We start from the raw sequence: 23,972 nt of genomic DNA on the forward strand, positions 1-23,972 counted from the left end.
TGCCCTGCCCCATAGATCGAGCTCCACCCTGTGTCGTGTGTGTCCGTCCCCCCCTCCCGGTCTTTCCTGCCCCATAGCGCTGCGCCCCACGGCGTTGGGGGGGGGGTGGGGGGGTGCGGGGGGGGGGGCAGCTGCCTGCAGCGGGGTTGTATTTCGGGCAGCTGCTCGCAAAGGTCAGGCCGCCGCCGTGACACCCCCCACCCCTTTCTGCCCCATAGCCTGCCCCATAGCCTGCCCCATAGACGCAGGTGAGCCGCCGGGGGGGGGAGCGGGGGGGGGGAATGAGGGGGGGGGGGGGGGCTCAGCCCCACGGCGCTGTGGGGTTGGGGGGTGGTGGGGGGGGAGGCGACTCGGTGGCCCCCACGGCAAGCGCCGCCCCACACTGTGTGGGGCTGATAAGGGCTCGCGTCGCCCCACACCCAGGGGAGTGGGGCGGGGGGGGCACCCCGGGGAGCCCCACTGCGCGGTGGGGGGGGGGAGAGCGGGGACCCACGGCAGCCCCTGGGGGGAACGTGTGGGGCTGGGACCCATGGCAGCCCCTGGGGGAACGTGTGGGGCTGGGACCCACGGCAACTCCTGGGGGCAATGTGTGCGGCTGGGACCCACGTCAACCCCAGATGGAATGTGTGGGGCTGGGACCCACGGCAACTCCTGGGGGCAATGTGTGGGGCTGGGATCCACGGCAGCCCCTGGGGGAAAGTGTGGGGCTGGGACCCACGGCAGCCCTCAGGGGAACGTGTGGGGCTGGGACCCACAGTGGCCCCAGATGGAACGTGTGGGGCTGGGACCCACGGCAGCCCTCAGGGGAACGTGTGGGGCTGGGACCCACGGCAGCCCCTGGGGGAACGTGTGGGGCTGGGACCCACGGCAACTCCTGGGGGCAATGTGTGGGGCTGGGACCCACGGCAGCCCTCAGGGGAACGTGTGGGGGCTGGGACCCACAGTGGCCCCAGATGGAACGTGTGGGGCTGGGACCCATGGCAGCCCCTGGGGGGAACATGTGGGGCTGGGACCCACGGCAACTCCTGGGGGCAATGTGTGGGGCTGGGACCTACGGCAACTCCTGGGGGCAATGTGTGGGGCTGGGACCCACGGCAACCCCAGATGGAACGTGTGGGGCTGGGACCTATGGCAGCCCCTGGGGGAAAGTGTGGGGCTGGGACCCACGGCAGCCCCTGGGGAAATGTGTGGGGCTGGGACCCATGGCAGCTCCCGGGGGAATGTGTGAGGCTGGGACCCACAGCAGCCCCTGGGGAAATGTGTGGGGCGGGGAAATGTGTGGGGCTGGGACCCACGGCAATTCCTGGGGGAATGTGTGAGGCTGTGACCCACGGCAACCCCAGAGGGAATATGTGGGGCTGGGACCCATGGCAGCCCCCAGATGGAACGTGTGGGGCTGGGACCTATGGCAGCCCCTGGGGGGGAATGTGTGGGGCTGGGACCCATGGCAGCCCCTGAGGGTTCATTGAACTGGGACCCACGGCAGCCCATGGGGCAGTGTGTGGGGCTGGGACCCACAGCAGCTGGGGGGGAAATTTGTGGGGCTGGGACCCACGACAGCCCCTTAGGGAACATGTGGGGCACCCCATGGGTCAGGGGGGCTGCAGGGGGGTTGGGGCACTCCATGGGGAGGGGGTTTGCTATGGGGCACCTCGCAGCTGGGGTATCTATGGGGCACCCCATAGCGAGGGGTTCCCCCCCCCACACGAAGCAGCTACGGCCTCGGGTGGGCGGGGCCAGCGCGGACGGTTAGGCACGCTGATTGGCTGAGGAGGAGGAGGGGGCGTGGCTGGCGCGGGGTGGCCGTTAGGGCCGCTAGGGGGCGCTGTGGGGCAGTGGGGCGATGAAACAGCGCGGGTCAGTGGGGCCGGGGGGGGGGGCTATGGGGCAGGGGGGGCTATGGGGAGCTATGGGGGGACTGTGGGACAGGGGGGGCTATGGGGAGCTATGGGGGGGCTATGGGGCAGGGGGGACGACGCTGGGGAGCAGGGGGAGCTATGGGACAGGGAGGGCTATGGGGAGCTATGGGGGTGCTATGGGGCAGGGGGGCTATGGGGTGGGGGGGGACACTGGGGGACTATGGGCAGGGGAGGCTATGGGGCATGGGGAGGCTATGGGGCGGGGGGGACACACGGGAGCAGGGGGAGCTATATGACGGGGGAGCTATGGGGGGCTATGGGGCAGGGATGATTTGGGGGGGGCTATGGGGCAGGGGGATACGGGGGAACAGGAGGAGGCTAAGGGGGGGCAATAGAGCACAGGGGGGGCTATGGGGCAGGGAGGTCTGTGGGGCGCTGGGGGGGACACTGGAGAGCTGGGGGGAGCTATGGGGCAGGGGTGATTGGGGGGGGGGCTATGGGGCAGGGGGTGCAGTGGGGGGCAGGAGGAGACTAGGGGGGAGCTATAGGGCAGGGGGGACGGGGACGGGGGGGGGGCTATAGGGCACTGTGGGGCAGCCATGTGTGTCGTGTCCCCCCCCCCCCCCGTGGCAGTCGTCCTCTGTGGGTCCCAGCCCCACGTCCCCCACTGGGGTCCGCTGTGGGTCAATCCAGGCCTTGTCACCCCGTCCCCGTGTCGTGTCACCCCGTGTCACCCCGTGTCCCCCCCCCCTCCCCTCTCCCCCTGTCACCCCCCCCCGCCATGTCCCCTGTGTCCCCACATCTCACGTGTCCCCCCACGTTCCCGCTCCCCGTGTCCCCCCCCGACCCCCCCCTCCCACGGGTGGGGGGGGGGTGTGTGGGGGGGGTGGTGTTGCTCCCGGGACCGGTCCCGGTGCCAGCGCCCGGTGCCCGGTTTCAGTGGCCGGTGCCCGGATTCAGTGGCCGCTGCCAGCCCTTGGAGCCGGTGCCCCCGGTGTCCGGTGCCCCCGTTGCCCCCGGTGCCCCCGTTGCCAGTTGCCCCCATTGCTCCCGGTGCCGGTTGCCCCCGGTGTCCGGTGCCCCCGATGCCGATTGTGCCCGGTGCCGGTTGCCCCGGTTGCCCCATTGCCCCCGGTGCCCATTGCCCCCGGTACCGGTTGCCCCCGGAGTCCGGTGCCCCCATTGCCCCCGGTGCCCCCGGTGCCGGTTGCCCCCGGTGCCCCCGGTGCCGATTGTGCCCGGTGCCGGTTGCCCCGGTTGCCCCATTGCCCCCGGTGCCGGTTGCCCCGGTTGCCCCATTGCCCCCGGTTGCCCCATTGCCCCCGGTGCCGGTTGCCCCGGTTGCCCGGGGCGGTGCCAGTGCCGGTTGCTCCCCCCCAGTGCCCGTTGCCCCCGGTGCCGGTGCCGTTTGCCCCCGTTGTCCGTTGCCCCCGGTGCCCGGGGCGGTTCCACTGCCGGTTTTCCCCTCCCCCTTGCCCGTTGCCCCCGGTACGGTGCCAGTTGCCCTCGGAGCCCGTTGCCCCCCCCCCCCTCTTCCCGTTGTCCGTTGCCCCCATTGCCCGGGGCGGCGCCGGTGCCGGTTTTCCCCTCCCCCTTGCCCCCGGTAGGGTGCCGCTTGCCCCCGGTGCCGCTTGCCCCCGGTAGGGTGCCGGTTGCCCCCCCCGGCCCCGTTGACGGTTGCCCCCGTTGACGGTTGCCCCCGGTAGGGTGCCGGTTGCCCGCTGTGCCCGTTACCCCCCCCCTCCCCCGTTGCCCATTGCCTCCGCTGCCGGTTGCCCCCGGGCCGGTGCCGGTTGCCCCCGGGGCGGTGCCGGTTGCCCTGGGCCGGTGCCGGTTGCCCGGGGCGGTAGCGGTGCCCGTTGTCCCGTGTCGTCCCCCCCCCCCCCACCGGTGCCCGTTATCCCCCCCCCACACCCCCCCTCCTTGCCCGTTGCCCCCGGTGCCCGTTGCCCGGGGCGGCGCCGTTGCCGGTAGCCCCCGGGGCGGTGCCGGTTGCCCGGGGGCGGTACCGGAGAGCGGGGAGGGGGGGGGGGGCCGGCCGAACTGGGGGGGTGCGTGTCAGTCCGGTGTCCCCGGGGGGGGGGCGATGCGGGTGCTGAGGACGCTGCGGTCCCGCAGGCTCCCGACCGGACGGGCCATGGCGGCGGCGGCGGCGGCGGCGGCGGCGGCGGCGGCGGGAGGGGGATCGAGCCCCGGGGGGGGCGGCCGGGGGCCGGTGCTGACCCCCGCCACCATGAACCCCGCCGTGCGGCGGGTGGAGTACGCGGTGCGGGGGCCCATCGTCACCCGCGCCCTGCAGCTGGAGCAGGACCTGCGGCAGGTAACGACCCCCCCCCCCCCCCCCCCAAAACTGGGGCACCCCCAGACACCGGGGACACCCCTCCCGGGAACCCCCCAGACCCGGGCACCCCTAAACCTGGGGACCCCCCAGACCCGGGGACACCCCCCCCGGGAACCTCCAGACCCGGGCACCCCTAAACCTGGGGACCCCCCAGACCCGGAGACCCCCTCCCCGGTGAACCCCAGTCCCGGGGACACCCCCCCGGAGACCCCCCAGACCCGGGCACCCCCTCCCTGGGCACCCCCAGTCCCGGGCACCCCCTCCCCGGGCACCCCCAGTCCCGGGGACACCCCCCCGGGGACCCCCCAGACCCGGGTACCCCTAAACCCGGGGACCCCCCAGACCCGGAGACCCCCTCCCCGGTGAACCCCAGTTCCGGGGACACCCCCCCCCCAGGGAGCCCTAAACCCGGGGACCCCCCAGACCCGGGGACCACCTCTCCAAGGGACCCCCAGACCCGGGGACACCCCCCCGGAGACCCCCAGACCCGGGCACCCCCTCCCTGGGCACCCCCAGACCCAGGGACCCCCCCCGGGCACCCCCAGTCCCGGGGACACCCCCCCGGAGAGCCCTAAACCTGGGGACCCCCCCCAAACCCGGGGACCCCCCCTTCCCCGGGGACCCCCCCAAACCCGGGCACCCCTAGACCCAGAGGACCCCCCCCCCCAGACTTGGAGGACGCCCCCCCTCGGGGACCCCCACACCTGGGGACCCCCCCCCAGCCAGGCACCCCCCCCCCCCCCCCCCGAAACCCCCCCCTTTTACCCCCTTGGGCACCCAAACCCCCCCCACCCCGCCTCCCCCCCGGGCCCCCCCAACCCATCACCCCCCAAACTGGCGACCCCCCTAAATTTCAGCCCCCCCACCCCAACAGGCCCCCCCCCCAATCCTGTCCCCGTGTCACCCTCCCCAGCGTCCCTGCACCCACCTGGGCACCTTCCCACCCCCCCCCACCCCCCCCCCCCCCTTTCCCGTGGGACCGGGACCGGGTGGGTCCCCATGGGTGGGGGGGGGGTGTCCCCTAGTTGGGGGGGGGGGGGCTGAAGGGGGGGGGGGGGTGGTGACACAGCTCCTGGCACACGGTGACGGGGGCACGGTGCCAACCCCGGCACTCCCTGTCCCTGGCACCCTTGGGTGCTTCTTGGAGGGGGGGCCACCAACACCCCCCCCCCCCCCCCTTCCATGGTGGCCCCCCCCACCCCACCCCTGGGGACGTCGAGGGGGTCCCCGAGCACCCTATGGGTGCTCGGGGACCCCCTCGACGTCCCCAGGGGTGCCCAGTGTCCCTCCGGGGGGGGGGGGCGTGTGGGGGGGTGTGACAGGGCGAGGGCAGAGTCCGGGCTCCTACGGAGGTGGCCAAAGTCCGGGGTTGGGCGAGAGGTGGCCCGAGGGCCACCTCGGGGTGTTGGGGACCTGGCCAAAAGGGGCGGGGACACTTGGGGACAGCCCTGCCAGGCTGGGGGCTCCTCTCCTCCGGCTGTCCCCAAGGTCCTTATATCCCAGTGTCCCCATATCCCAGTGTCCCCAAGGTCCTTATATCCCAGTGTCCCCATATCCCAGTGTCCCCAAGGTCCTTATATCCCAGTGTCCCCATATCCCAGTGTCCCCCAAGGTCTCCATGTCCCAGTGTCCCCAAGGTCCTTATATCCCAGTGTCCCCATATCCCAGTGTCCCCATATCCCAGTGTCCCCAAGGTCCTTATATCCCAGGGTCCCCAAGGTCCTCATGTCCCAGTGTCCCCAAGGTCCCCATGTCCCAATGATCCTGTATCCCAGTGTCCCCAAGGTCTCCATGTCCCAGTGTCCCCAAGGTCCTCATGTCCCAATGACCCCATATCCCAGTGTTCCCAAGATCCCCATGTCCCAGGGTCTCCAAGGTCCCCGTGTCCCAGTGACCCCATATCCCAGTGTCCCCAAGGTCCCCGTGTCCCAGTGACCCCATATCCCAGTGTCCCCAAGGTCCTTATATCCCAGTGTCCCCATATCCCAATGTTCCCCAAGGTCCTCATATCCCAGTGTCCCCAAGGTCCTTATATCCCAGTGACCCCATATCCCAGTGTCCCCAAGGTCCTTATATCCCAGTGTCCCCAAGGTCCTCATGTCCCAGTGTCCCCAAGGTCCCCATGTCCCAATGATCCTGTATCCCAGTGTCCCCAAGGTCTCCATGTCCCAGTGTCCCCAAGGTCCTCATGTCCCAATGACCCCATATCCCAGTGTTCCCAAGATCCCCATGTCCCAGGGTCTCCAAGGTCCCCGTGTCCCAGTGACCCCATATCCCAGTGTCCCCAAGGTCCTTATATCCCAGTGTCCCCAAGGTCCCCATGTCCCAATGACCCCGTATCCCAGTGTCCCCAAGGTCCCCATGTCCCAATGACCCTGTATCCCAGTGTCCCCCAAGGTCCCCATGTCCCAGTGTTCCCAAGGTCCCCATGTCCCAATGATCCTGTATCCCAGTGTCCCCAAGGTCTCCATGTCCCAGTGTCCCCAAGGTCCTCATGTCCCAATGACCCCATATCCCAGTGTTCCCAAGATCCCCATGTCCCAGGGTCTCCAAGGTCCCCGTGTCCCAGTGACCCCATATCCCAGTGTCCCCAAGGTCCCCGTGTCCCAGTGACCCCATATCCCAGTGTCCCCAAGGTCCTTATATCCCAGTGTCCCCATATCCCAATGTTCCCCAAGGTCCTCATATCCCAGTGTCCCCAAGGTCCTTATATCCCAGTGTCCCCAAGGTCCCCATGTCCCAATGACCCCGTATCCCAGTGTCCCCAAGGTCCCCATGTCCCAGTGTCCCCAAGGTCCCCATGTCCCTATGACCCCGTATCCCAGTGTCCCCAAGGTCCCCATGTCCCAATGACCCTGTATCCCAGTGTCCCCCAAGGTCCCCATGTCCCAGTGTCCCCAAGGTCCCCATGTCCCTATGACCCCGTATCCCAGTGTTCCCAAGGTCCCCATGTCCCAATGATCCCGTATCCCAGTGTCCCCAAGGTCCCCATGTCCCAGGGTCTCCAAGGTCCCCATGTCCCACTGTCCCCATATCCCCCTGTTCCCACATCCCAGTTGTCCCCAGTGTCCCCATCTCCCAGCCACCCCCCCAGGACAGGGGACACCGGGGTGGTGCCAGGACCTGGGGGTCACCCCGCTGGTGGTGCCACCCCTGCCACAGCGGTGCCATCCACGGGCGGGGGCAGCCTGTCCCCTCTCCCTGTCCCTGTCCCCATCCCTCTACCTGTCCCCCATCCCCGACCCTGTCACTGTCCCTCCATCCCTGTCCCCTCATCCCTGTCCCCATCCTTGTCCTTCTGACCCTGTCCCCATCCCTGACCTTGTCCCTGTCTCTTGTCCCTATCCCTGTCCCCCTGTCCCTGTCCCCTCATCTCTGTCCCTATCCCTGTCTTTCCGACCCTGTCCCCATCCCTGCTCTCTCATCCCTGCCCCCATCCCTGACCTTGTCCCTGTCTCCTGTCCCCATCCTTGTCCTTGACCCCATCCCTGTCCCCTCATCCCCATCCTCATTCCTGTCCCCTATCCCTGTCCCCATCCCTGTCCCCTCATCTCCCTCCTCATCCCTGTCCCCTATCCCTGTCCCTTGTCCCCCATCCCTGTCCCCTCATCCTCATCCCTGTCCCTGTCCCCATCCCTGTCCCCTCATCTCCATCCTCATCCCTGTCCCTTGTCCCCCATCCCTGTCCCCTCATCCCTGTCCTCTCATTTCCATCCTCATCCCTGTCCCCCGTTCCTGTCCCTTGTCCCCTATTCCCCCATCCCTGTCCCCATCCCTGTTCCCTCATCCCCATCCCTGTCCCCTATTCCTGTTCCCATCACTGTCCCTTGTCCCCATCCCTGTCCCCTCATCCCCGTCCCCGTCCCTGTCCCTGTCCCCCTGTCCCCTCGTCTCCGTCCCCACCCCTGCCCTCCCGACCCTGTCCCTTCATCCCTGTCCTCCTGACCCTGTCCCCATCCCTGTCCCCTCATCCCTGTCCCCATCCCTGTTCCCTCGTCCTCATCCCCATCCCTGTCCCCCTGTCCCCTCATCCCTGTCCCCACCCATGTCCTCCCAACCCTGTCCCCTCATCCTTGTCCCTACCCTTGTCTTCTTCACCCTGTCCCCTCATCCCTGTCCTCCTGACCCTGTCCTCATCCCTGTCCCCTCATCCCTGTCCCCACCCCTGTCTTCTTCACCCTGTCCCCTCATCCCTGTCCCCACCCGTGTCCTCCCAACCCCGTCCCCTCATCCCTGTCCCCATGACCCTGTCCCCGCAGGGTGTCCCCAAGCCCTTCACCGAGGTCATCAAGGCCAACATCGGCGATGCCCACGCCATGGGACAGAAACCCATCACCTTCCTCCGACAGGTACCGGGAACGGGGAGACGGGGACGGGATGGACCCGGGCATCCGGGGCTGGGGGGGGGGGGGGGATGGATCCAGGTGTCCGGGGCTGAGCGTGTGTGTGTGTGTCCCAATCCCGTTGTCCCCCTCCCCAGGTGACAGCCCTGTGCATGTACCCGGAGCTTCTGAAGGAACCCTCCATCCCTGAGGACGCCAAGAAACGGGCGCGTCGGTTGCTGGAAGCCTGCGGCGGGAACAGCATCGGTGAGCGCGCGCGTGTGTGTCCCAAAAAAAAAAAGGAAGGGGGGGGGACGGGGGACACGGGGGACACGGGACACCCCGCTGTCACCTCCCGGGCCCTCGTCCTTCTCCCCTAATGTCACAAACCCCCCATCGCTTTTCTCTGCCCAGGTGCCTACAGCGCCAGCCCCGGCATCGAGCTGGTGCGAGGGGACGTGGCCCGTTTCATCCAACGCCGCGACAACGTCCCCTCCAAACCCGAGGACATCTTCCTCTCCACCGGCGCCAGCGATGCCATCGTGGTACGAGGCCGGGGTTTTGGGGGGACACACACACACACACACACGGGGGACACACACATAGAGGGACACATCAATGTCACCCGGTTCCCCACCTCCCCCGGGCTGGGTGCCACCCCGCCGGCCGTTCCCACGGCGGGCAACCACAAAGGGACCTTTGTGCCGGGGTTGGCACCGGCCCCGGGGACCGGCAGTGCCAGGATTGGGGGGGGGTGGGGTGGTGGCATTGAGGATGATGTGTGTGTGTCCCCCGTCCCACTGTCCCCACGCCTCCCTGGGGACCCTGCCAGCACCCGGCCCCCCGGCGCTGCTGGGACCAGGCTCCTGCCACGCTGTCCCTGTCCCCTTGCCCACGGTATCCCTGTCCCCGTGATGTCCCCATGCCATCCCAGTGCCCTCATCATCCCTGTCCCCGTGATGTCCCCATGCCATCCCAGAGCCCCCATCATCCCTGTCCCCATGATGTCCCCATGCCATCCCAGAGCCCCCATCATCCCTGTCCCCACACTGTCCCCAGGGCCCCCCTCATCCCTGTCCCCATGATGTCCCCATGCCATCCCAGAGCCCCCCTCATCCCTGTCCCCGTGATGTCCCCATGCCATTCCAGTGCCCCCATCATTCCTGTCCCCACATTGTCCCCAGAGCCCCCCTCATCCCTGGCCCCACACCGTCCCCATGCCATCCCAGTGCCCCCATCATCCCTGTCCCCAGGGCCCCCCTCATCCCTGTCCCTATGATGTCCCCATGCCATTCCAGTGCCCCCATCATTCCTGTCCCCACACTATCCCCAGAGCCTCCCTCATCCCTGTCCCCACACCGTCCCCATGCCATCCCAGTGCCCCCATCATCCCTGTCCCCATGCCATCCCAGTGTCCCCCTCATCCCTGTCCCCACACTGTCCCCAGGGCCCCCCTCATCCCTGTCCCCATGATGTCCCTATGCCATCCCAGTGCCCCCATCATCCCTGTCCCCACACCATCCCCATGGACCCCCTCATCCCTGTCCCCACACTGTCCCCACGCCCACACCAACCCCATCCCACTGTCCCCATGCCTGTGACCTCTCTATTCCCCCGCGATCCCTGTCCCCTCACCATCCTTGTCCCCTTGCTGTCCCCATGCCCATGACCTCTATCTCCACATCATCCCCATGCCCTCACCATCCCTGTCCCTGCACTGTCCCCATGCCCATCTTGTCCCCACACTGTCCCCGTGCTCACATCATCCTGTCCCCATGGCCATGACCACCTTGTCCCCACACCATCCCGTGCCCACACCATTCTTGTCCCCACGCTGTCCCCGTGCTCACATCATCCTGTCCCCATGGCCATGTCCACCTTGTCCCCACACCATCCCGTGCCCACACCATTCTTGTCCCCACGCTGTCCCCATGCTCACATCATCCTGTCCCCATGGCCATGACCACCTTGTCCCCACACCATCCCGTGCCCACACCATTCTTGTCCCCACGCTGTCCCCGTGCTCACATCATCCTGTCCCCATGGCCATGACCACCTTGTCCCCACACCATCCCATGCCCACACCATCCTGTCCCCATGCCCATGGGGACATCATCTCCACATCATCCCCATGCCCTCACCATCCCTGTCCCCGCACTGTCCCCATGCCCATCTTGTCCCCACACTGTCCCCATGCTCACATCATCCTGTCCCCATGGCCATGTCCACCTTGTCCCCACACCATCCCATGCCCACACCATCCTGTCCCCATGCCCATGGGGACATCATCTCCACACCATCCCCATGCCCACACCATCCCTGTCCCCGCACTGTCCCCGTGCCCATCTTGTCCCCACACTGTCCCCGTGCTCACATCATCCTGTCCCCATGGCCATGACCACCTTGTCCCCACACCATCCCGTGCCCACACCATTCTTGTCCCCACACTGTCCCTGTGCTCACATCATCCTGTCCCCATGGCCGTGACCACCTTGTCCCCACACCATCCCATGCCCACACCATCCTGTCCCCATGCCCATGGGGACATCATCTCCACATCATCCCCATGCCCTCACCATCCCTGTCCCTGCACTGTCCCCATGCCCATCTTGTCCCCACACTGTCCCCGTGCTCACATCATCCTGTCCCCATGGCCATGTCCACCTTGTCCCCACACCATCCCATGCCCACACCATCCTGTCCCCATGCCCATGGGGACATCATCTCCACATCATCCCCATGCCCTCACCATCCCTGTCCCCGCACTGTCCCCATGCCCATCTTGTCCCCACACTGTCCCCGTGCTCACATCATCCTGTCCCCATGGCCATGACCACCTTGTCCCCACACCATCCCGTGCCCACACCATCCTGTCCCCATGCCCATGGGGACATCATCTCCACACCATCCCCATGCCCACACCATCCCTGTCCCCGCACTGTCCCCATGCCCATCTTGTCCCCACACTGTCCCCATGCTCACATCATCCTGTCCCCATGGCCATGGGGACATCATCTCCACACCATCCCGTGCCCACACCATTCTTGTCCCCGCACCATCCCGTGCCCACACCATTCTTGTCCCCACACCATCCCGTGCCCACGCCATCCTGTCCCGCTGTCCCCATGACCATCCTGTCCCCACACCGTCCCCACGCCGTCTCTCCTGCCCCCTTGCAGAGCATCCTGAAGCTGCTGGTGTCCGGCGAGGGGAAGTCACGCACGGGGGTGCTGATCCCCATCCCGCAGTACCCCCTCTACTCGGCGGCCATCGCCGAGCTCAGCGCCGTCCAGCTCAACTACTACCTGGACGAGGAACACTGCTGGGCCCTGGACGTGGCCGAGCTGCGGCGGGCGGTGGCCGAGGGACGTCGTCACTGCTGTCCCCGCGTCCTCTGCATCATCAACCCCGGCAACCCCACCGGTAACCGGGAAGGGGACACCGGGATGGCATGGGCGACCCTTGTCTTGGGATCATTGGTCTGGGATGCCAAGATGGGACTCTGGGGCTGGGAAGGGGACCCCAAGAATGGATTGGGACCCCTGGACTGGGGTGGGGACCTTTGGGTTGGGACACCAAGATGGGAGCTTTGGGCTGGGACCTTTGATCTGGGACGCCAAGATGGGACTCTGGGGCTGGGAAGGGGACCCCAAGACTGGATTGGGACCCCAAGACTGGATTGGGACCCTTGAGCTGAGTTGGGACTCCAGGGGCGGGAAGGGGACCCTTGGGCTGGGCTGGGGACCTTTGGGTTGGGACACCAAGATGGGACACCAGGACTTGGAAGGGGACCATTGGTCTGAGATGCCAAGATGGGACTCTGGGGCTGGGAAGGGGACCCCAAGACTGGACTGGGACCCCTGGGCTGGAACCCTGTGGCTGGATTGGGACCCCAAGCTTGGACTGGGACCCTCCCATCCCTTACCAGTCCCAGTGCTGAGGCTGGGACCCCCAGTGCTCTACTGCTACTAGTGTTGGGACCATGACCCCCCAAAACCCAACCAGTACCGGAGCTGGGCCCCTCAAAACCCAGCTGGTACCAGGGCTGGGACCACCCCCCCCCCCCCCCAGTGCCATCATGATGTCCCCTGATGCTGTGTCCCCCCAGGACAGGTACAGAGCCGACAGTGCATCGAGGACGTCATCAAATTTGCCTTTGAGGAGAAGCTCTTCCTCATGGCCGATGAGGTGAGTGGGACCCAGGGGGTTTCCCCCATCCCCAGGGGAGGGACCCCAGCGTCCTGGTGACACCCTGTCACCCCCTCCCTGTCTCCCCCCTCAAGGTGTACCAGGACAACATCTATGCCGAGGGCTCGTCTTTCCATTCATTCAAGAAGGTGCTGTTCGAGATGGGGCCACCTTACTCGGAGGTGGTGGAGCTGGCCTCCTTCCACTCCGTCTCCAAGGGCTTCATGGGCGAGTGAGTCTCACCCCCCAGCTGGCCCCGGCCCCCTGGCCACTGTCACCCCGGCTGCGGGTGGCCACAGTCCCACAGGTCCTTGGGATGCCACAAACCCGGGATGGGGATGGAGATGATGTAGCCCAGTGTGCCCAAGGGATGGAGATGCCACCACCCCATGGATCTCCTGGGCTGGAGACGGTGATGCCATGGCCCCATGGGTCCTAGGGGTGGGGTTGGAGATACTCCAACCCTATGGATCTGTTGGGGTGGGGATGGAGATACTCCAACCCTATGGATCTGTTGGGATGGGGATGGAGATACTCCAACCCTGTAGACCCCTTGGGGTGGAGGTGATGATGCCGTAACCCTGTGGGTCCCAGAGCTCGAGATGGTGATGCCACAACCCTATGGGACAACATGACACAGCTCTGCGGGTCTCAGAGGACATAGAGGCCACAGCCTGGTGGCTTCTTGTCCATGGGTTCCCATCACGGACTCCCATCTGTGGGTCCTTGTCTATAGGTTCCTCTCCTTGGGTTCCCATCACAGACCTTCCATCCATGGGTCCCACCTGTGGGTCTCTCTCTGTAGGCTCCTGTCTGTGGGTCTCCCATCTATGGTTCCCTGTCCAAGGCTTCTCTTCCATGGGTCCCCATCCCTCCCTCCCTGTCTCTCCATGGGTTCCAGCTCATGGGTGCCCACCATCGGGTCCTTTCTGGGGGTCTCCACCCGTGGTCTCCCACCCTGTGGGTCGCGATGGTTCCCACCAGGGGCTGTGTGGTACCAGGTGCGGGTTCCGCGGCGGGTACGTGGAGGTGGTGAACATGGACCCCGAGGTGAAGCAGCAGTTGTCCAAGCTGGTGTCAGTGCGGCTGTGCCCACCCGTGACTGGGCAGATCCTCCTGGATGCCGTCGTTGACCCACCACAGCCTGGAGATCCTTCATATGACCTCTTCATGAAGGTGTGGGGTGGGGTGGGGTGGGGTGGGATGGGATGGGATGGGGATGGGGTGGGATGAGATGGGATGGGATGGGGATGGGGATGGGATGGGGGTGGGGTGGGATGAGATGGGATGGGGGTGGGGTGGGATGAGATGGGATGGGGATGAGATGGGATGGGGATGGGATGGGGATGAGGATGAGATGGGGATGGGTATGGGGATGAGATGGGATGGGATGGGGATGGGATGGGATGGGGATGAGGATGCGATGGGATGGGGATGGGATGGGGATGAGGATGCGATGGGATGGGGATGGGGTGGGATGAGATGGGATGGGATGGGATGGGATGGGGATGGGGATGAGATGGGATGGGGATGGGATGGGATGGGGATGAGGATGCGATGGGATGGGATGGGATGGGATGGGGATGGGGATGAGATGGGATGGGGATGGGATGGGGATGGGAATGAGGATGCGATGGGATGGGATGAGATGGGATGGGGATGAGATGGGATGGGGATGGGATCGGATGGGGATGGGGATGAGGATGGGATGGGATGGGATGGGATGGGATGGGGATGGGGATGGGGATGGGGATGGGATGGGATGGGGATGGGATGGGGATGAGGATGCGATGGGATGGGATGAGATGGGATGGGGATGAGATGGGATGGGGATGGGATGGGATGGGATGGGGATGAGGATGGGATGGGATGAGATGGGATGGGGATGGGATGGGGATGAGGATGCGATGGGATGGGGATGGGGTGGGATGAGATGAGATGGGATGGGGATGGGATGGGGATGAGATGGGATGGGGATGGGATGGGATGGGGATGAGGATGTGATGTGATGGGATGGGGATGGGATGGGATGGGGATGAGATGGGGATGGGGATGGGGATGAGGATGTGATGGGATGGGATGGGGATGGGGATGGGGATGGGATGGGGATGAGGATGCGATGGGATGGGATGAGATGGGATGGGGATGGGATGGGGATGAGGATGCGATGGGATGGGGATGGGGTGGGATGGGGATGAGATGGGATGGGGATGGGATGGGATGGGGATGAGGATGTGATGGGATGGGATGGGGATGGGGATGGGATGGGATGGGATGGGGATGGGGATGGGGATGGGGTGGGGTGGGATGAGATGGGATGGGATGGGATGGGATGGGATGGGGATGGGATGGGATGGGATGGGGATGGGGATGGGATGGGATGAGATGGGATGGGGATGGGATGGGGATGAGGATGCGATGGGATGGGATGGGATGAGATGGGATGGGGATGAGATGGGATGGGGATGGGATGGGATGGGGATGAGGATGGGATGGGATGAGATGGGATGGGGATGGGATGGGGATGAGGATGCGATGGGATGGGGATGAGATGGGATGGGGATGGGATGGGATGGGGATGAGGATGTGATGGGATGGGATGGGATGGGGATGGGGTGGGATGAGATGGGATGGGGATGGGGTGGGATGAGATGGGATGGGGTGGGGATGGGGATGGGGATGAGGATGCGATGGGATGGGATGGGATGGGATGGGATGGGATGGGATGGGATGGTGATGGGATGGGATGAAGAGGAGATGTCCCTGTCCCGGCAGGAGAAGAAGGCGGTGCTCAGCGCCCTGGCACAGAAGGCCCGGCTCACCCAGGAGATCTTCAACAAGTCTCCCGGCATCCACTGCAACCCCGTGCAGGGCGCCATGTACTCCTTCCCCCGCATCGAGCTGCCGCCCCGTGCCCTGGCTGCTGCCAAGGTGCCGTGGGGCTGGGCGGGATGAGTCCTGGGTTCCATGGGGCTGGGCAGGATCCACCCCAGGGGCCGTGGGGCTGTCCATGATCCATCCTTGGAGCTGTGGGACTGGGCAGGATGAGACCTGGGGGTTGTGGGTCTGTATAGGATCCATTCTTGGAGCTGTGGGGCTGGTCAGGATGAGTCCTGGGTTCCATGGGGCTGGGTACAATCCGGCCCGGGGGCTGTGGGGCTGGGCAGAATGAATGCTGGGAGCCATGGGGCTGGGCAGGATCCGTCCTGGGTTCCATGGGGCTGGGTATGATGCAGCCCAGGGGCTGTGGGGCTGGGCAGGATGAGTCCTGGGTTCCATGGGGCTGGGTACGATGCAGCCCAGGGGCTGTGGGGCTGGGCAGGATGAGTCCTGGGAGCCATGGGGCTGGGCAGGATCCATCCTGGGATCTGTGGGGCTGGGCAGGATGAGTCCTGGGAGCCATGGGGCTGGGCAGGATCCGTCCTGGGTTCCATGGGGCTGGGTACGATGCAGCCCAGGGGCTGTGGGGCTGGTTAGGATGAGTCCTGGGAGCCATGGGGCTGGGCAGGATCCATCCTGGGATCTGTGGGGCTGGGCAGGATGAGTCCTGGGAGCCATGAGGCTGGGCAGGATGAGTCCCAGGCATTGACAGAATCCCTTTGAGACATGTGGGTCTATGGGTGCCCCATCTATGGGTCCGGGCCACCCCGCCGTGGGGACGGCCGTGGGAGCGCGTGGTGCTGAGCCCTTCCCTGCCCCACAGGAACAGGGTCAGGCCCCCGACATGTTCTTCTGCATGAAGCTGCTGGAGGAGACGGGCATCTGCGTGGTGCCGGGCAGCGGCTTCGGGCAGCGGGAAGGCACCTTCCACTTTCGGTGGGTGCCCGAGGGGACGGGCATCGGGGGGGGGGGGGGGGGGCAGGGATGGAAGTTTGGGGGTGGGGTGGGGTGTGTGGGGTGGGGTGTGTCACAGGTGGAGACGTGGGGCTGGACCACCCCCGCCCCCCAAGTCCCCCATCCCCAGTTGGGAGGTGGGTGCGGGAAGGTGCAAGGTCTGGAGGAGCAGGGAGGAGGGAGAAGGGGGTCTTGGGTGCTCAATGGGGGGTTTATTGGGGGGGGGGGGGCAGAAATGGGGATATGGGGTTCAGAGGGGTGTCGCCCCCCCCCCGAAATCCCGGTGCTAGCTCCCCCCCACACGTTGTACCCCAGGATGACCATCTTGCCACCCACCGAGAAGCTGCAGGTCCTGCTGGAGAAGCTCAGCAGCTTCTACGCCAAGTTCGTCAAGGAATACTCTTAACGCCGGTGTGTGTCCCCCCCCGACACGCCGGCATCCCCCCCGCCCCACACTGCACCCCATAACCGCCCCACACACACCAGCACACACTGCCCCACACTCCCCACCGGGCCCCGGGTGCCGCGGGCCGGGCCCCTGCCCCGAGTGGTCTTGGTGGTCTCTTAAGTGCCTTCAAACATCTTTGTGCCTTCTTTGTGGGGGGACACACACACACGAGGGCACCCCGTGTCCCGGGGCTGGTCCCCCGCCTCGCTGTCCCCATGTCCCCTGGGGGGGCGGGGTGACATGGAGACAGTGGGCAGGGCCGGTTCTCCCCCCTCCCCACTAATAAAAGGGTAGTGACCAGCCGGGTCGAGCCGTCCATGACCTCCAACCAGGCACCCATGGGTGCTCCCACCACCCCACACCAGTGGGGTGGGGCTGAGACCCCCCCCCAACACTTGCGACACGGGTCCCCGTGGGTTTGTGGGGGGCAAGAGGAGGCAGGGTGTGATCTGTGAGGGCTTTAATAGGGGGACACGGGGCCAGGGTGGCCCCCCACATCAGGAGAAGTCTCGCAGGAAGGTGGCGTGGAAGCGGGTGAGGGTCAGCAGCACCCGCTCCAGCGTCGTGGCCGGTGGCAGCAGGGACACCCTGGGGGGGGGGGGCGGGGGGGACATGGGTGGTCCCACACCCCCCCTCCACCCAGCCCTGTTGCCCCCCAACTACCACCAGTGGTCCCCACCACCTCCTGCCCCCCAGCTCCATCTTCCATGACGTCCCTGTTGGCCAACTTCAACTGGGCCCCTCCATAACTTGGTGTCACCCAGTCCCCAACCTCAAACTTCTGCTGCCACCAGCACCCAGCACCCACCCCAACCCCGATGACCCTTCCAACACCCAACCCAACCTCCCAGTCCCGACCACGATGACCCTTCCAACACCCAACCCAACCTCCCAGTCCCAACCCTGATGACCCTTCCAACACCAACCCAACCTCCCAGTCCCGACCACGATGACCCTTCCAACACCCAACCCAACCTCCCAGTCCCAACCCCGATGACCCTTCCAACACCAACCCAACCTCCCAGTCCCAACCCCGATGACCCTTCCAACACCCAACCCAACCTCCCAGTCCCAACCCCGATGACCCTTCCAACACCCAACCCAACCTCCCATTCCCAACCACGATGACCCTTCCAACACCCAACCCAACCTCCCAGTGCCAACCAGTCCCCAACCTCCCAGCCCCACCCAGACGTCCACCACCCACCCCACCAACCCCCAGCATCTCCCATCACCCCAATGGTCCAACCCAAACCATCTCCCCCTGCTGTCCCATGAGGCCCCAGCACTGCCCACCCTTCACCCAGCCCCAAAACATCACCCCCAAGTTCTCCCCACCACCCTTGCCATCATCTAACCCCCATCCACCCCAGGACACCTCATCACCCATCACCCACCCCTGCCCCCCTGTCCCCGGGTACCCCACGTGGTGGGTGCCCTCCATCTGCCCGAATTCGCTCCCCGGGGCCACCACGATCCCCGTTGCCTCCAGCAGCTTGTGGCAGAAGAAGACATCGGGCTCCAGGACCAGCTCCTGGGGACAAGGGATGGGACGGTCACCCTATGCCACAGGGGGACGCTGTCCCAAGGACACCCTGTGTCCTGAGGGTGACCCACACCATGGGTTTCTCTGGATCCCAAGGGTGTCCTTTGCCCCAGGGTGCCCGATGTCCCCAGGACACCCCATGCTAGAGGGTGCCCCATACTCCCATGGTGTCCTAAGTTCTTGGAGACCGAGATGTCCCCAGGGTGCCCCACATCTCCAGGGTGTCCCATACAACAAGGTGCCTTGTACACCCAGGATGACCCACGTCCCCAGGACACCCCACAACATGGGGTTCCTCACACTCCCAGCCTGTCCCATGTCCCCAGGATGGCTCCTGTCCCCAGGATGCCCCATGCTATGCCTTGTCCCAAGTCCCCAAGATGTCCCATGTCACCAAGATGCCATGGTGTCCCATCTCCCATGGTGTCCCGTGTCCCCAGGACGCCCTGTACTCCCTTGGTGTCCCTTCTGCCATGGTGGCCCATCACCCATAGTGTCCCATGTCCCCACAACGCCCCACACCACAGGGTTCCCCACACTCCCACTCTGCCCCACGTCCCCAGGATGGCTCCTGTCCCCATCCTGCCCCACTCCCCGGGGCCCCGCACCCCCGGGGTCCCCCCCTGCCCACCTCCCCGTCCCCCGGGTGCTCACCCGGGCCTGGCGCTGGGCGCGGGGCGGGAGCTGGATGCGGGGGAAGGCGCGGGCGCCCCCCTGGAGGGGGTGGCAGTGGATGCCGGGGGCTCGGCCCAGCACCTCCTGCAGCAGCCGGGCGTTGTGGGCCAGGTCCTGGAGCAGCCCCTGCCTCTGCTGGGGTGGGAGGGGGCTGAGCCGGGGGGTGGGATGGGATTGGGATGGGATGGGATGGGATGGGGAGGGGATGGGATGAGGGATGGGCATGGGATGAGGGATGGGGATGGGGATGGGGAGGGGATGAGAGGGGATGGGATGAGGGATGGGGATGGGATGAGGGATGGGATGGGGATGGGGATGGGCAGGGGATGAGGGATAGGATGAGGGATGGGATGGGGAGGGGATGGGAGGGGATGGGAAGGGCAGGGGATGAGGGATGGGATGAGGGATGGGGATGGGGAGGGGATGGGGATGGGATGGGGAGGGGATGAGGGATAGGATGGGGATGGGATGGGGAGGGGATGGGATGGGCAGGGGATGAGGGATAGGATGAGGGATGGGGATGGGATGAGGGATGGGATGAGGGATGGGGATGGGATGAGGGATGGGGATGGGATGGGATGGGATGGGATGGGATGGGATGGGATGGGGATGGGGATGGGGATGGGATGAGGGATGGGGATGGGATGGGGATGGGATGGGGATGGGATGGGGATGGGATGAGGGATGGGGATTGGATGAGGGATGGGGATGGGATGAGGGATTGGATGAGGGATGGGGATGGGATGAGGGATGGGGATGGGATGGGGATGGGATGAGGGATGGGATGGGGATGGGATGAGGGATGAGGATGGGATGAGGGATGAGGATGGGATGGGGATGGGATGAGGGATGGGATGGGGATGGGATGAGGGATGGGGATGGGATGAGGGATGGGATGAGGGATGGGGATGGGGATGGGATGGGGATGGGATGAGGGATGGGGATGGGATGAGGGATTGGATGAGGGATGGGGATGGGATGAGGGATGGGGATGGGATGGGGATGGGATGAGGGATGGGATGGGGATGGGATGAGGGATGAGGATGGGATGAGGGATGAGGATGGGATGGGGATGGGATGGGGGGTGGGATGAGGGATAGGATGAGGGATGGGATGAGGGATGGGATGAGGGATGGGGATGGGATGAGGGATGGGATGGGGATGGGACCACCCACCTCCTCATAGGCTGGGTAGGAGGGGTCACTGGGCATCGGGGGCTCCATGGCCATCTCCAGCATCACCTGCCCCAGGATGGAGGGATACACCGAGAACCCCCACGTGTAGAAACACTTCAGGACACTCGGCTCGATGTTCACCAGCTCAAAGAAACCTGCTCGGAAACCACCCCTGAGGGAGCAGTGGGATGAAGGGGGCTGAAAAAAGGGGTTTCGGGGGGGGGGAAGGGGGGCTTTGGGGGTCGTTCTCACCCCCCAACGCCCTTGGAGAGGGAGTAGAAGGAGATGAGCTGGACGGTGGAGGAGAACGGGGCACCCATCTCCCACAGCACCCGCTTGAAGGAGAGGAAGGGGCGGTCTGAGGTGGCCACGTTGTCCTGGAAGACCTACAGCACCCAGAGCTCAGTGGGACCGGGGTTTTGGGGCGGGGGGGGGGGGGGGGGCACAGCCACCCCCCCCAGCCCCAAACGGCACCCACCTCATCCGCCAGCAGCAGGAGGTTCTCCTCGGCCACCAGCCGGACGATGTCCTCCATGCTCTGCCGGCTCAGCACGTGTCCTGCGGGGGGGGGGGGGGGGGAACCCAGTGGTTGAAGCCGGGGGGGGAACAACAGTTGGGGAAACTGAGGCAGGGGAACTGCTTTAGCTCCCTCCCCCCCCCCCCAACTCACCGGTGGGGTCCCCGGGGTTGACGACACAGAGCACCTTGGGGTGACACCTCTCCCGCGCCTGCCCCAGCACCCGCCGCACCGTCTCTCCGGCCACGTCCCAGCCCCGCTCCTCGGCCAGCGGGTACGGCACGGCCACGGCCCCCGCCAGCCCCGTGGCCCCCCCGAGGAGCGGGGGGCCCGGCACCGGCACCAGCACCCCCGTGGGCACCGCCGCCGTCTCGTCCACCACCAGCGTCAGCACGTCCTGACGGGAAGAGCCACCGGTGGCTTGTGGGGTGGTCCTCGGTGTCCCCCCTCCTCTCCTCCATCCCCCCCCCATGCCACGCTCACCACCATGGCGGCCGCGGTGCCACCGCAGGGCACGATGCAGCGGGGGTCGCTGGGGGTGCCACCGTCCCTTCGCTCCAGGTAACGGGCCACCTTCACGGCCACCGTGTCGGTGACGTACTCCAGGTTGTACGCCCCTGGGGAGGAAGCCGGAATCGTGCCCCCACCCTGTCCCACTCCCCATCTACGGGGCTGTGTCGTCCCGTTCCCACCCCCCTCCTCGCCATGGCTGTCCCCCCCCTCCCCGTACCTGGGCTGTCACCCTGGAGGTGTCTCAGGACTTGTGCCGCCTGGCGTTTGGCATCCTCCGGCACGCACCCGGCACCCAGCAGCTCGGGGTAGGCGCAGATGGCAGCCACCTGCGGGAATCCAGCCCCCCCCTTCATGGTCACCCCCCCGCCCCCCCGACACCCCAGGGTACCCCCAGGGTCAAGATCTGACACCCCCCCCACATCCATCCCCAGGGTTCTGGGGGGATGCTGAGGGTCAAGGATCCATGGTGGTGGTTTGGGTTGATGTTCAACCCATCCCATGGTTGTGGGGTGGAGGGGGGGGTGGGGTGGGGGGGTGTTGGGTACAGCTATGGGGCACCCCCCCAAGCGCAGGCAGCCGTGGGGCTCCCCGTTACCTGCCGGAGGAAGGTGAGAGGCTGGTGGCCAGCGGCAACTGCGTCCCCCGAATGGCAGTAGGTGACCTCGGTGAAGGGCTTCTCCTTGCCCTGGGGGACAGGAGCTGGCTCAGCAGGGCCACCATCATCTGTCCTGTCCCCCCCCCCACCATATCCCCCCCCCCCTCCCCAAATCCCAGGGGACACAGCCATGGGGCTGGGGGAGGGGGAAGGCACCCTGGAGCATCCCAGGATGGGACGGAGGGGGGACCCCAGGGTAGGACCTGTCCCTTGTGGGGCTGTGGGGAGCATGTAGGGACATGGGATCTGGGTGGCCATGGGGACTTGTGGAGCTCTGGGGACCCATGGGTGTCTGTGGGTCCCATGGGGCTCTGGGTGGCCATGGGTGTCCATGGGTCCTGAGACTCTGGGTGGCCACAGGGAACCTTTGTAGCTCTGGGGCCATATGTGGCCATGGGGACCTGTGGGGCTTTGGGATGATGGGTGGCCATGGGGAACCCTGGGTATCTGTGGGTCCTGTGGGGCTCTGGGGATCCATGGGTGTCTCTGGGTCCCGTGGGGCTCTGGGGATCCATGGGTCCTGAGACTCTGGGTGGCCACGGGGACCCTTTGGAGCTCTGGAGCCATAGGTGGCCATGGGGACCTGTAGAGCTTCAGGCCAATGGGTGGCCATGGGGAACCCTGGGTATCTGTGGGTCCTGGGGCTCTGGGGATCCATGGGTGTCTCTGGGTCCCGTGGGGCTCTGGGGATCCATGGGTCCTGAGACTCTGGGTGGCCACGGGGACCCTTTGGAGCTCTGGAGCCATAGGTGGCCATGGGGACCTGTAGAGCTTCGGGCCAATGGGTGGCCATGGGGAACCCTGGGTATCTGTGGGTCCTGGGGCTCTGGGGATCCATGGGTGTCTCTGGGTCCCGTGGGGCTCTGGGGATCCATGGGTCCTGAGACTCTGGGTGGCCACGGGGACCCTTTGGAGCTCTGGAGCCATAGGTGGCCATGGGGACCTGTAGAGCTTCGGGCCAATGGGTGGCCATGGGGACCCATGGGTATCTGTGGGTCCCATGAGGCTCTGGGTGGCCATGGGGACCCGTGGGGCTCTCACCTGGGCCAGCTCCTCCTCGATGGCAGCAGCCCGCTGGAGCAGGAGCTGCAGGGGGGACGGAGACGCGTGCCAGCTGATGGGATTCACTGGAGATGGGGGGCAAGCGGTGCCCCCCGAGGTGCCAACCGCCGCCATGGCCAGGGATGGAGCCGGAGCCGTGGGTCACGGTGGCCGGGGGGGACAGGGACCCGGGTTAATGGTTAGGGGCTCGGCGGTGCGTGACGTGGCACCGGGGGCAGGCAGGGTCCTGGCCACAGGTCCGTCCCCCGGCTCCTGCCACGTGACACGGGTGACACGCAGCCACCGCGGTGTGCCAGGGTGCCCGGGAGTGAAGTCCAGTCCACCCACCCCATTAACGCCCACCCCACGCCCACGGCGTCACCCCCCCTGCCCCCCCTTCACCCCACCCCCATAACCCACCCGGTGGTCCCCATTATCCCGTTTCCACCCTGTCCCCCGTCACTGTGTGCCCACCCCCCCATACCCACCCTCTCACCCCTGCCCAATTACCCACCCACTTAGTTATGTACTAATTACCCCCTGCCCACCCCATTACCCGCCCCATTACCCATCATGTGCCCTCCCCAATACCCACCCCGTTACCTGCCCAGTTGCCCCCCAGTTTACCCTCCCCATTACCCCCTCCTTTACCCTCCCAGTTACCCACCCCATTACCCATCACGTGCCCACCCCAATACCCACCCCATTGCCCTCCCAAATACCCACCCCCTTGCCGTCCCCAGTGCCCGCCTCGTTACCCACCCCATTACCCACCCCATTACCTGCCCCGTTACCCGCCCCGTTACCCGCCACATTACCCCCCCCAATACCCGTCCCTTTGCCGTCCCCGTTACCGCC

General features: G+C 66.3%; 2 protein-coding genes across 2 annotated transcripts; one reads left to right on the top strand and one right to left on the bottom strand.

The window, feature by feature from the left end:
- The first annotated feature begins 4,017 nt into the window (after positions 1-4,017).
- Positions 4,018-17,294, top strand: GPT (glutamic--pyruvic transaminase). The gene is made up of 11 exons (XM_074144875.1): positions 4,018-4,179; positions 8,460-8,549; positions 8,681-8,789; positions 8,937-9,067; positions 11,702-11,945; positions 12,631-12,710; positions 12,806-12,942; positions 13,712-13,886; positions 15,486-15,641; positions 16,414-16,526; positions 16,860-17,294. Exons 1-11 carry the CDS (start codon positions 4,093-4,095, stop codon positions 16,948-16,950), a joined length of 1,413 nt encoding a protein of 470 aa, XP_074000976.1. The 5' UTR covers positions 4,018-4,092; the 3' UTR covers positions 16,951-17,294.
- A 195-nt stretch (positions 17,295-17,489) lies between these two features.
- On the bottom strand, positions 17,490-23,249 carry LOC141462823 (alanine aminotransferase 1-like). The gene is made up of 11 exons (XM_074144874.1): positions 23,115-23,249; positions 22,014-22,103; positions 21,636-21,744; positions 21,389-21,522; positions 21,059-21,302; positions 20,867-20,946; positions 20,641-20,774; positions 20,389-20,560; positions 19,193-19,348; positions 18,414-18,526; positions 17,490-17,580 (listed from the first exon to the last, which is right to left on the bottom strand). The coding sequence occupies exons 1-11, from the start codon at positions 23,247-23,249 to the stop codon at positions 17,490-17,492; spliced, it is 1,458 nt and encodes a 485-aa protein (XP_074000975.1).
- Positions 23,250-23,972: the final 723 nt, after the last annotated feature.

This window comes from Numenius arquata, chromosome 3, assembly GCF_964106895.1.
Source record: "Numenius arquata chromosome 3, bNumArq3.hap1.1, whole genome shotgun sequence".
Classification (NCBI taxonomy): Eukaryota; Metazoa; Chordata; class Aves; order Charadriiformes; family Scolopacidae; genus Numenius; species Numenius arquata.